The 12,071-nt window shown below is 45.8% G+C and overlaps 2 protein-coding genes across 2 annotated transcripts; both read left to right on the top strand.

The window, feature by feature from the left end:
- Window positions 1–6,950: 6,950 nt before the first annotated feature.
- LOC109373611 (histone H2A-Bbd type 2/3-like) lies at window positions 6,951–7,295 on the top strand. The gene has a single exon (XM_019627622.1). The coding sequence runs from the start codon at window positions 6,951–6,953 to the stop codon at window positions 7,293–7,295; it is 345 nt and encodes a 114-aa protein (XP_019483167.1).
- An 853-nt stretch (window positions 7,296–8,148) lies between these two features.
- On the top strand, window positions 8,149–9,142 carry LOC109373610 (factor VIII intron 22 protein-like). The gene has a single exon (XM_019627621.1). The coding sequence runs from the start codon at window positions 8,243–8,245 to the stop codon at window positions 9,140–9,142; it is 900 nt and encodes a 299-aa protein (XP_019483166.1). The 5' UTR covers window positions 8,149–8,242.
- The last annotated feature ends 2,929 nt before the right edge of the window (window positions 9,143–12,071 follow it).

Below are 12,071 nucleotides of genomic sequence, written 5' to 3'. Positions count from 1 at the left end.
CCAACATGTCCTCAGGTCCTCTGCCCTGAACTGGTAAACCGCATCCTTTGTGCTCTCTACCTCCTGACCTACCTCTACACTTCATCTCTTATTTACTACACCCTGATGCCTCCTCCTCACATCTGCTACTTGGTACTAGGCCTCAAGCACTGACCTCCACCTTCCTTCCTCCCTCAATTACTAAACCTCTCTGTGTCTGCGGTTTCTCTTCTATTCAAAGAGAATAATAATCCTGAGGTTGGCTCTGGACCCTTTGGTATGGCTTTGGGTATGATCATGTTTTCTAAAGTTTGAACAAGAACCTTATGAAACTTTCAACAACAACAAAAATACAATCCTCAAAAATGAAACAAAACAGGAAAAGGGAGTAGCATTAAATTTGCCACTTAAACTATTGACTCAACTAATTCACAGGGACTCTAAGTTTGCAACACTAAATCATGGGCCAAGGGCTTGCTTCAGGAGAAACTGCAAACCAGTGAGGAAGACAATGGTCTCATCCATTCTAGTGATGCTGCGGACACCAAATACCTATATTATCAAAAGAGTGGACTTGGCTTTGCCACTTGCTTGTTCCCGTTCTCAAGTATCTGCCTTTCATTCAGCACAATTTCCCTATCTGTGCTGTAAGGAAAGAACACGTTTTCCTGACTCTTAGGCCAAGGTAGATGTTCACCAGTGTCACTTTATGTAATATCCCCGAGAGTCCTCTGGAGGGCAGCAGAGGGAAGGACTGTGGAGAGCTGCGGCTACATAAACCGCCTGCGAAGATAGATTTGTAGCGAATTTTGTTAATATAGGCATGGAATCCTCCAAATCAGATAAAGTGTGCCAATGTGTCCCCCACTGACAAGACATCTGGACTACAGTAAGGTAACTGTTGAAGATCTTTGCTCTGCTGGTGAACACTCCATCTTTCTGTTCTCCAGGGAAGTATTTGGTCTGGAACCCATTCATTTCTCTGAAATAGTTTTCTATAACTTGGGCTCTGGGATATTTTCAGTATCAACAGGAAGAGACCTGCCTCTGAAACATTCACAAAAGCCAAACAATACTTAGGCCCTTAGAAAAAAGAGGTGCTTGTTATCTCTCTCAGAAGACCTCACAGGCCATTTATTCTTGACATTCTTTTCTTGTTTTACCGGTTCTCCAACATCATACACCTTCCTCTTGCAAATAATCATACACCTTCATGTCCCCAGAAGAGCAACAAATGCTTGGGAAAGGTGGGGGGGGNAAAGAAAGAAAGAACTGACATCCCTGAGTAGTCTAGTTACCCACCTGGCACCATACATACTTATTACCATATTATTGACTATATTCCTTATGCTTTACTTTACATCCCCATGACTGTTTTGTAACTACCAATTTGTATTTCTTAATCCCTTCACCGTTTTCACCCTGTCCTCCAACCACCCTCCCACCTATCACCCCAACAAATCTAGTGCCCATTTGACACCATAGTTATCACAATGTTACCGACTATATTCCTTATGCTATACCCTACATCTCCATGACTGCTGTAACAACTTATTTGTACTTGTTAATCCCTTCCCCTTTTCACCTATCCCCAGTCCCCTCCTATCTGGCAACCATCAAAATATTCTCTGTATTGATGAGTTTGTTTCTTTCATTTGTTTGTTTATTTTGTTGTTTAGGTTCCACTTATAAGTGAAATCATATGACATTTGTCTTGGTCTAACTTACCACACTCAGAACAATACCCTCTAGGTCCACCCATGGCATTGCAGATGGCAAGATTTCATTCTTTTTTATGGCTGAGTAATATTCCATTGTATGTATGTGCCACCTCCTCACTCATCCATTCAGGGACACCCAGGTTGCCTTCATATCTGGGTCATTGTAAATAATGCTGCAATGAACACATGGATGCACATGTCCCCTTGAAGTAGCATTTGGGTTTCTCCAGATAAATACCCAGAAGTGGGATTACAGGGTCCTTCTTCGTCTTTTGTTATGGCTTTTGTTTTAAAGTCTATTTTGTCTGGTATAAGTATTGCTACTCCAGCTTTTCATTTGTGGGGTTTTTTTTAATTTCCACTTTCATGAAATATCTTTTTCCATTGCTTTACTTTCAGTCTGTGTGTGCCTTTTGATCTGAAGTGAGTCTCTTATAGGCCACACATGTATGGGTCTGGTTTTCTTTTCCATTCAGCCACCCTATGTCTCTTGATTGGATCTTTTAATCCATTTACAGTGAAAGTAATTCTTGAGAGGTATGTAGTTAGTGCCATTTTATTCATATTTTTTATTATTTTATTTTTTCATTGTAAAGAAGTCCCTCTAAGTTTCCTTATAATACTGGTTTGGTGGTGATTAATTTCTTTAGCTTTTTCTTGTCTGGGAAGCTCTTTATCTGTCCTTTGATTCTAAATGATAGCTTTCCTGGGTAGAGTAATGTTGGTTGTAGGTCCTAATTTCCATCACTTTGAATATTTCCTGCCAATCGCTTCTGCCCTGCAAAGTTTCTGTTGATAAATCAGCTGAGAGTCTTATGGGAACTCCCTTGTCAGTAACTAGTAGTCTTTCTCTTGCTGCTTTTAGGATTTCCTCTTTGTCTTGAACCTTTGGCATTTTAATTATAATGTGTCTTGGTGTTCACCTCTTAGGGTTTATCTTGCTTGGGACTCTCTGTGCTTCCTGGGTTTGTTTGTCTATTTCCTTCACCAGGTTAGGGAAGTTTTCTGCCATTATTTCTTCAAATAGGTTCTCAGTTCCTTGTGCGCTCGCTCTCTCTCTCTCTCTCTCTCTCTCTCTCTCTCTCTCTCTCTCTCTCCCTCTCTCTCTCTGCTCCTTCTGGTACCCTTATGATTCAAATGTTGATATGCTTGATGTTTTCCCAGAGGCCCTGAAACCACCCTCTCTTTTCTGTATTTTTTTTCTTTTTGCTGTTTGATTGGGTACCCTCTGCTGCCTTATCTTCTGAATTGCTGATTTGATCCTCTGCATTATCTAATCTGTTGATTCCCTCTAATGTACTCTTCATTTCAGTTATTGTATTCTTCATTTCTGACTGGTTGTTTTCTATGTTTTCTATATCCATTTTTATGTTTCCTATCTCTTTGTTAAAATTCTCCCTGAGATCATTGTGTATCCTTATAGACTTTGGAACTCTGCACATGGTAGATTGCTTGTCTCTATTTTGTTTAGATCTTTTTCTGGAGCTTTGTCCTGTTCTTTTATTTGGGACATGTTTCTTTGTTTCCTCATTTTGGCTGCCTCCCTGTGTTTGTTTCTATGTACTAGGTAGGGCTGCTATGCCTCCCATTCTCAGTAGATGTGGCTTTATGTAGTAGGTGTCCTGTGGCGCCCAGTTGCACAGTCTCCCTGATCACTGGAACTGAGTGTTCCAGGTGTATCTTTTGTGTGGGTTATTTGTCCTCCTGTTGTAATTGAGACTTGGTTGCTGTTTCCACATCAGTGGGAAGGATTAACCCTCAGCCTCATTGGTTGTTAGGACTGGCCATGACTACAGTGGAGGAGTTGTGGTGCAGGGGCTGACCCTATAGAGCAGGATTCATTTTAGCAGGGTTCTGGCGCTTTGAGTGCATCATCCTTAGAGATGACTGGGTAATGCTCTGGCTTGGTCCAAAGTTGGGAGGCAGGCATGCCAGCCCCGACACTTCCTGGCAGGGGACCCACTACTGGCTGAACTCAGCCACAGTTTGTGCCCTGCCTGGAGCCACCTGGCATGAGCCACAAAGCAATTCACAGTTGTCCAATGCTTATACTGTGTTTGGAGGTGCCTTGAGAGGCCAAGCCATGAACCAAGGCTGGCTTTCACTACTGCTGAGTTTGGAGCTGCTAAGTCCAACGTATATAGGACATGCCAAAGCCAGATGCTGCTTGTTTGGGTTTTGTGAACCTTTGTGAAATTTTTAGGAAAGTGTACAGCATGAGCTAAGGCAGGCAGTTTGTATGGAAAAGCTGATTGGATGTACTCAAAAGTTGGGTGATGGTGTCTCAGAATCTCCAGGGTGGGGTGAATGAACGGTGGTAGCCAGCTTAATGGAGACTCAGATATGGCAGCCAGCTGCATCTGCATGCCGAAAAGCGGGAGGGCTCAACAAAAGTAACAATGGCTTCTGCCAGCTCCTCTGTCTGGGAGAAAGCTGCCCCTCCAGCCCTTGCCCTGAAGACAGACTACTCAGTTTCTCCCAGTATGTTCCTGGCACCTTTTGAGCTGCTGCCCAACACTGGAGCTCAGAGTGAGTGAGTCCATCAGCAAGTAAGTCCATGCATGGATCCTTTAAGAGGAATGCCTGGGACTGCAGCCACCTTCTTCTCACTTAGCCACAATCTCCGCTGGTTTTCACAGCAGAAATTATGGGGACTTCTCTCCGTGGCACTGAAACTCTAAACAGGAGAGCTTCATGGGGCGCTGTGACCCCTCGCTCCTCCAGAGGGACCTCTGCAGCCAAGATGTCATTCCCGATTTTAATGGTCACACTCGGGTGTGGGTTTAACCCATTCTGTATCTCTGTCTCTCCTACCGATCTCAAGGTGGCATCTTCTGTATGTCCTTAGTTATAAGGCTTCGATCCAGCTAGACTTCAGGTGATTTTCAGTGATGGTTGTTCTGTACATTGTACTTTTGATGTGGTTGTGAGAGGACCACAGTAGATAAAGCACAGTGTTTATCTACTCTTCCATCTTGACCAGAAATTCAGTTGTATTTCTATACATGAGCAATGACAGTCCAAATATGAGGTTAAACTAATTCCTTTTACAGTATCATCAAAAAACAATAAAATACTGAGGAATAAATTTAACAAAAATGTGCAAGACTTGTACTCTGAAAACTGTAAAACATTGCGGAAGGAAATTAAAGAAGACCTAAATAAATGGAAAGGCATCCCATGAGTGGATTGAACATTTAATACCATTAAGAAAGGCAATATACAGAGTCAATGTTATGCCTGTTACAATCCAAGCTGGCCTCTTTGTAAGAATTGACAAGCTGATCCTAAAATTTACATGGAAATGCAAGGGATGCAGACAGCCAAACAACCTCGAAAAACAACAAAGTTGGAGTAGTCACACTTCCAAATTTCACAACTTATTACAATGCTAAGGCAATCCTAAAAAGTGTAGTAGTAGCATCATAATACTACATACAGGACATACAGGACAATGTTTTAGACTTTAGAGTCAGAAATTAGCCCCTATATCTATCAATAGCTGATTTTCAATAAGGGTGCCGACACCATTCAATGGATGAATGAACAATCTCTTCAACAAATGGTGCTGGGACAACTGGATATCCAGAGATATAAGAATGAATATGGACCCCAATCTCTCACCATGTACAAATATTGACTCTAACATATATCAAAGACCTAAATGTAAGGGCTGAAACTATAAAACTCTTGGAACAAAAGATAGATGTAAATCCCCATGACGTTGGAATTAGGCAACAGTTACAAAATATGAGAGCAAAAGCACAGCCACAAAAGACAAAGGAAAAGATAAACTGTATGCCATTCAAATTAAAAGAAAACAACTTTGTCCATCAAAGGCCAATAGCTAGAAAGTGAAAGGACAACTCACAGGATGGCAGAAAGATTTGCAAAACATATATCTGATATCAATCTATTTTCCAGAATGCATAAAGATCACTTACAACTCAGCAAAAGGAAGACAACCAACCCAGTTAAAAAAAAAATTGGCAAAGGACCTGAATAGACATTCCTCCAAAGCAGATGTACAAATGGCCAAGAAGCACATGAAAAGATGCTCAATATCATTAGCCATTAGGGAAATGCAAATCAAAACCACCATGAGATACCATTTCCCTCCTACTGGGATGGCTATCATAAGCAAAACAAAACAAAAAGAAAATAAGTTTTGGGGAGAATGTGGGGAAATTGGGCCCTCATACACTGTTGTTGGGAATGCAAAATGTGGTGGGCCACTGTGGAAATCAGTTGGGCATTTACTCAGTAAGCTGAACACAGAATTGTCATATGACCTTGCAATTCCACTCCTAGATATATACCCCAAAGAGCTGCAAACAGGCGTTCAAACGGAACCCTGTACCAGAATTTTCACTGCAGCACTATTCACAATAGCCAAAATGTGGAAAGTACCTAAATGTCCATCAACTGATGAACAAGTGGATGCACAACATGTGCTCTATTCATACAATGGATTATTAATCAGCCATGAAAAGGAATGAAGTGCTGATTCATGCTACCACATGGATGAACCCTAACGAAAACATTATGCTAAGTGAAAGCAGCCAAGCACAAAAGGTCACCTATTTGTTGTAGGATTCCATCTCTAAGAAGCCTCCCCAATAGGCAAACCTCTATGGACAGGAAGCAGGCTAGTGGTTGCCTGGGGCCGAGGGGTGGGGCAGGGGAGGGGATGTGGGGGTTACAGAAGGAATCAGTGACTGCCCAATGGGTACAGGGGTTTCTTTTTGCAGTGGTGCCAAGGGTTTGGAACTAGAGAGTTGTGATGACCGTCCAACACCACGAGTATATATATATATACTCAGTGCCACTGGATCGGACACATTTGTTTTTCCCTACAACGTTCAGGTCCAGTGGAAAGTGAGAGTTCCCTCAAAGAGAGGTTCCAGTGAGCAGGGTGAGCAGGCTGCTTCAGGCGCCATTTTTTTTTGTAGTCCCAGGCCCGCTGGGGGCCAATGGGAAAGCAGGGACCTCACACAATGAACACTCGAGACAGAAGGCGTCCAGCCAATGAGCGGCCGGTCCGCGGTCGCTAGGCTACGGAATAGGGACCTGACGAACCTCTATCTGCACAAGTTGGGACCAGCTGGCGCATTGTACCTTCCTTCATCTCGCTTCACCCTACCGCTTCCCACCTTCCCTCACCCACTAAATCGCACCGAACCGCACTGAACCGCACCGCGCAGCACTGCAGAGCTAGGCCGGTCGGAGAAAGCGCACCCAACGCCCAGCATGCGGGGGCAAAGACACCGGGTTGGGTCATCGGGTCATCGCCAGAGGCGGAGCCGCTCCCGCACCAGCATCTATGGCCTGTCCTTTACTGCGAGGGACATGGAGTCCCTCCTGAGGGACGGCCACTACACCCAGCACCTCAGCTCTTCCGCTCCGATCTTCCTCATGGCTATCATCGAATATATCACCGCCAAGGTCCTGGAGCTGGCAGGCAGGGAGGCCCGGAACCGCGGTCAGAGCCGAATTACTCCGGAGTCATTGGACATGGCCATCCACAATAATTTGCAGCTTCGTGCCTTCTTCTGGAATACGACCATCTGCCAGGTGCTCACGCACCAGGAGTAACTTCCCAACATGACCCACCTGGGTCCCCAGGCCTGCTCAAAGCCCGGGCAGCCTGGACGTGTCTTGTGACTTGGGACACAGCATTGAAAAAATCAATAAATTGTTTAAGGAGACCCATGTGCATTCTTCAGTCACTTTGCGTGGGAGGTGGTCATGGGACATAACTCATTGGAGGGGTGGGAATGGAGGGGGTGTCTGCCTGGGGGCAGGGGGCTGGAGTCGGGGTTGACAGAGAGGAGCAGTCTCTCGATGGTGACAGTGCAGGGGGTGCACCTGGGTGGGAGAGGCTGGCTGGGGTGGGGGTGAGGCTGACTTATGGAAGACTCCCCTATCGCCTCTGAGTAAGTCAGACCTTGGCAAAGTCCCCAGAAGGATAAAGTTCCTTGGGTTGGAGCGCAAGACCATGACTGCGGCATGGTGATAGGGTGAACTTGCAATGGCGACCGGGGTGCTGGAGGATGGAGGGGTGGACAGAGCGGTTGGCATGGACTTCAATGGGGCAGCAGCTTGGATGGGAAGATTGAGGAATGATGGGGGGAGCAATCAAGAAAGATACAAAGTTAACTTGTTTTTCATATTAAGTTACAAGCCTGAAATACTGGGGAAGATGTGAGCCTGTAATTTCAAGTACTCTTCAGTTCCTAAATGAACTTTTTGTCGCATAACCTTTTTATTATACATCTGATAACTATATGTTATAGTGCGTTCTATTGGCCAGGGTTTTACCTCATTTATAATTTTTTCAATTTTTAAACAATAAAAAGCCTTTCATTTAAAAACAAGAAAAACGAAGTTGAAATGAAGATCACGCGCAATCACGAGTTTCATTTTTGTCCTGTTCCATTAGAGATGCTAGGAGATGCCCATAGGAACCTTGATAAACAAGCTGTCACCAACTAACAACAGCAGGCACAAGGCCAGGTCCCATCTCTGGATCGGTGATTTGCATGTGCATATGGCCCCGCCCCCAGGAACCCGCTATTTTGCATATCACCAGGGCAATGTGGTGGCGCTGGGCTCCTGAGTGGGCGCGGTGGCGCGGCCAGACCCGAGAAGGATGCCGGGCAAGTCCCAACCTGCTGCCAGCGCCTGCACATCCGCCCAGCAGAATCGCTCGGGCTGCGAACATGGCTGCGTCCGCGAGCGGTCTGGGAGGCGGTGCGGGCCAGGGGCCTGAGGCCGGGGACTTCCTGGCCAGGTACCGCCAGGTGTCCAACAAGCTGAAGAAGCGCTTCCTGCGGAAACCGAACGTGGCGGAGGCCGGTGAACAGTTCGGACAGCTCGGCCGCGAGCTGCGCGTTCAGGAATGCCTGCCATACGCGGCCTGGTGCCAGCTGGCGGTGGCGCGCTGCCAGCAGGCGCTCTTCCACGGGCCCGGGGAGGCGCTGGCGCTCACCGAGGCCGCGCGCCTCTTCCTGCGGCAGGAGCGCGACGCGCGCCAGCGCCTCGTCTGCCCCGCCGCTTACGGGGAGCCGCTGCAGGCCGCCGCTAGCGCTCTGGGCGCCGCGGTGCGTCTGCACCTCCAGCTGGGCCAGCCGGCGGCCGCCGCCGCCCTCTGCCTGGAGCTGGCCGCCGCCCTGCGCGACCTGGGTCAGCCGGCCGCCGCCGCCGGCCACTTCCAGCGCGCCGCCCAGCTGCAGCTGCCTCAGCTGCCCTTGGCCGCGCTGCAGGCGCTCGGCGACGCCGCCTCCTGCCAGCTGCTGGCACGCGACTACACCGCCGCCCTGGCCGTCTTCACGCGCATGCAGCGCCTGGCGCGGGAGCACGGCAGCCACCCGGTGCAGCCGCCGCCCCCGCCACAGCCGCCGGGGCCCCAGCACGGGCCGGGCGCNAATTTCTATCACTAGAAAGGAGTAAGCAGTCTAGAGTGGGCAGGAACCCACAAAATAACTTTCCTTCCACCATGTGCATTAGGCCTAACACATTTACAAAATAAAAGAGGCAGCTTCGGTGAGGGCGAAAAAGTCCTGGCCCCAGAGTTAAAAGACTTGGGTTACAGGACTGGCTCTGTCATGTGATAAGTGTCAGTTTCCTTGTCTGTAAAATCAGGGCAACAGTACCACTTCATATGAATATAGCCTCTGCTGCAGAAGACTGGGTTTGGTGCCCTTGTCCTGAGCTCCCACAGGACACTTGTGCTCAACTGGTATTACAATTGTCTGTTGAGATGTCTGTCTCTCACCATAGAAGGTGGTCTCCTTGAGGGCAGAAATTGTAGCTGTCACCTCTGCTGTACACAGCAAAGTAGTCAGTGAATGAAGAACAATGAAAACTGGCATATTTTTGTCTGTCCTCTTAAGCTTTTACATTTCTAAAAGAATAATTCCTGCTTTACAATTATCAGTAGTCTACCAGGAAATCTATTTTTATTGTATATAAATGTGACGTATGGAAGTTCCAAGTTGATAGGCGTTTAGTGATTCATTCACCATGTTGCCTAACAGCTCATTTGGGAAATTTGTTAGATTCTCATAGCAGAGTATTGCAGTAAATTTTTCTCGCCTGCTTTTTCAGTCAATGTGTTCCTGAGACACGTGTTTCCTCAATAATAAGCCTTTACCTGTGTGTACCTCCACTTTAAAGATTTGTTCAAAGATGTTTTCATGTGCGCTGACTCATATGCTTCTCACAACAGCCCCATGACATAGGCAGGGAAGGGAGTGCTGCTACCAGTGAACAGATGAAGAAACCCGTGTTCAGATACATGAACTGAGTCAGCACATACCTTACCAAACGTGAGTCTGTGGCAGAGTTGGGCCTAGAATGAAACCAAGTGTCTCACTTCCCAGCCTGGTGTATTTTACACAATCCATTAGTTCAACCTAGTTGAATTTGGTGATGATGCCTCAGTGACCTATTTGCATCTCATCCTAGTCCTGCTTTCAAACTGCCCCTCCCACTACTTGTATCGGCATACTCTGTGCTCAAGCAGGGCCCCTCTCTCTCTCTTCCCAGAACATGTCCTCTTGCAATTTTCTGCCTCAAATCTTTGCATGTTTCTAGCTCTTGGTGGGCACCCACAACCCCCCAACACTGCAAGTTGAAGCCTTTGCAGATCAGCCCTCCTAGATGAGATCTCTCCGCCCTTGGACCCACAGAGCAGTCTATGCATTGTTCTATAGGCATTTCCTTACTTATTTAATTCCCTTTGCTCTTTTCTTTTCCCACTTAAAACAGCATGAATTTATTTTTACTTCTAGAGGCCATTAGTCAGGGTGTTAGCAGGGCTGGTTCCTTCTGGAGGCTCTAGTGGGGACTCTGTTTCCTTGCCTGTTTTAGCTTCTGGAGGTTGCCTGCATTCCTTGGTTCATGACCTCTTCCTCACATCACTCCACTGGCTTTGGTCTTCACACCTCCTACTTACTTCTTCCCTCTTGCTCCCTTTATTCTTAATTCCCTAGTTCTGTGTTCCCACAGTCCCCTGTGCTCAGTCAGTTTTTTTCTTACTATAGGGAATTGTTGATTTATTTAATGTGACTGCTACTCCTGGTAATGCCATTATTNAAAGTCCCCTGTCATATTCTGTCCTCTTCTCATATCAATTTTCTTGTTCTCCCTTACATTTAACTCCCAAATTAGCTCCGTTGTCTGTGCTCTAAGGAAACTTTGGCTCCGTGCAACCCCCTACCTCTTCAGTGGTGCTGATCAGATGAGCTCAGGAAATACCAACTCAAATGTTTTCTATGATCGTTTCTCAGTAGTAATAAGTAATACCTAAATAATTAAATCTAATAACTACTAATAAGCAAAACTAAATGTGTGGTGGGTAGGGATGGAGCCTGTCCTAGTGTCAAAAGAAGAGAGAGTGTCAGAAATTAACAACTCACCTGAAAATTCTGGGGCTGCTTCCAGCACACCCACCAGACACAGGCAACTCAGTGCAAATGGAAAATGCAAGGCCGTGCAGCTCAGGAATTGTCCCGGAACCGCCATTTGTACTGCGCTTCCTCATTTGCCTGCATCCAGCTCACAACGGCACTGCATTTCAGAATCACTAGCCTGAAACTCATTAAAGACTCTCATTGTCCAGAAATAAAGAGTCCAGTGTGTGTGTGTGTGTGTGTGTGTGTGAGGGAGGGAGAGAGAGAGAGAGAGAGAGAGAGAGAGAGAGAGAGAGAGAGAGAGAGAGAGAGATCCACACCCAGAGAAAGAAACAGAAAGATAGGAAGAAGAGGAAAAAAGACAGTATAAGGAATATAGTCAGTAATGTTGTAATAACTAGGCATGATGTCAGGTGGGTACTAGACTTACCGAGGTGATCACGACATAAGTTATATAAATGTCTAATCACTATGTTGTACACCTGAAACTAATATATGTCCACTGTAATTGAACAGTTTCTTTAAAAAGTTAAAAAGACTATTTCTCACAGGTATTCAAAATGAATCATTTTAACTGATTATGTGAAGGACCAATAGAGCCTAAGTAGGTATTATTCATTGAACCAGTTTATGATTTTGGCTTTTACTAGAGAAATGAGGTCAGTTAAGAGTTAACATTATAGTGACAAAAAAAAGGAAACAGTGTGCTTCTCTGCTTGCCCTAACCTAACCTTGTCCACATAATGACCATGAAGCACACCTGAAATCTATGTAACTTTGCTAACAATTGTCACCCCAATAAACTTTAATTAACAAAAAAAGAAATGCATTTCAAAATTCTTGTCTATAGGCCTACTTTTGTAGCAATGCAGCTGACGAAGGCCAACCAGTATCTGTAGAGGGGACATATCTGTAGAGAATAGCCAAGAACGCATCTCCAGATGTTTTTTATAGA

This window comes from Hipposideros armiger, unplaced genomic scaffold (genome assembly GCF_001890085.2).
Source record: "Hipposideros armiger isolate ML-2016 unplaced genomic scaffold, ASM189008v1 scaffold_738, whole genome shotgun sequence".
Lineage (NCBI taxonomy): Eukaryota > Metazoa > Chordata > Mammalia > Chiroptera > Hipposideridae > Hipposideros > Hipposideros armiger.
This window is presented reverse-complemented; position numbering and strand designations above follow the sequence as displayed.

What these genes read in the sequence shown, in the direction of transcription:
- LOC109373611 (XM_019627622.1), top strand. Translation starts at nt 6,951, where the DNA reads ATGCGGGGGCAAAGACACCGGGTTGGGTCATCGGGTCATCGCCAGAGG.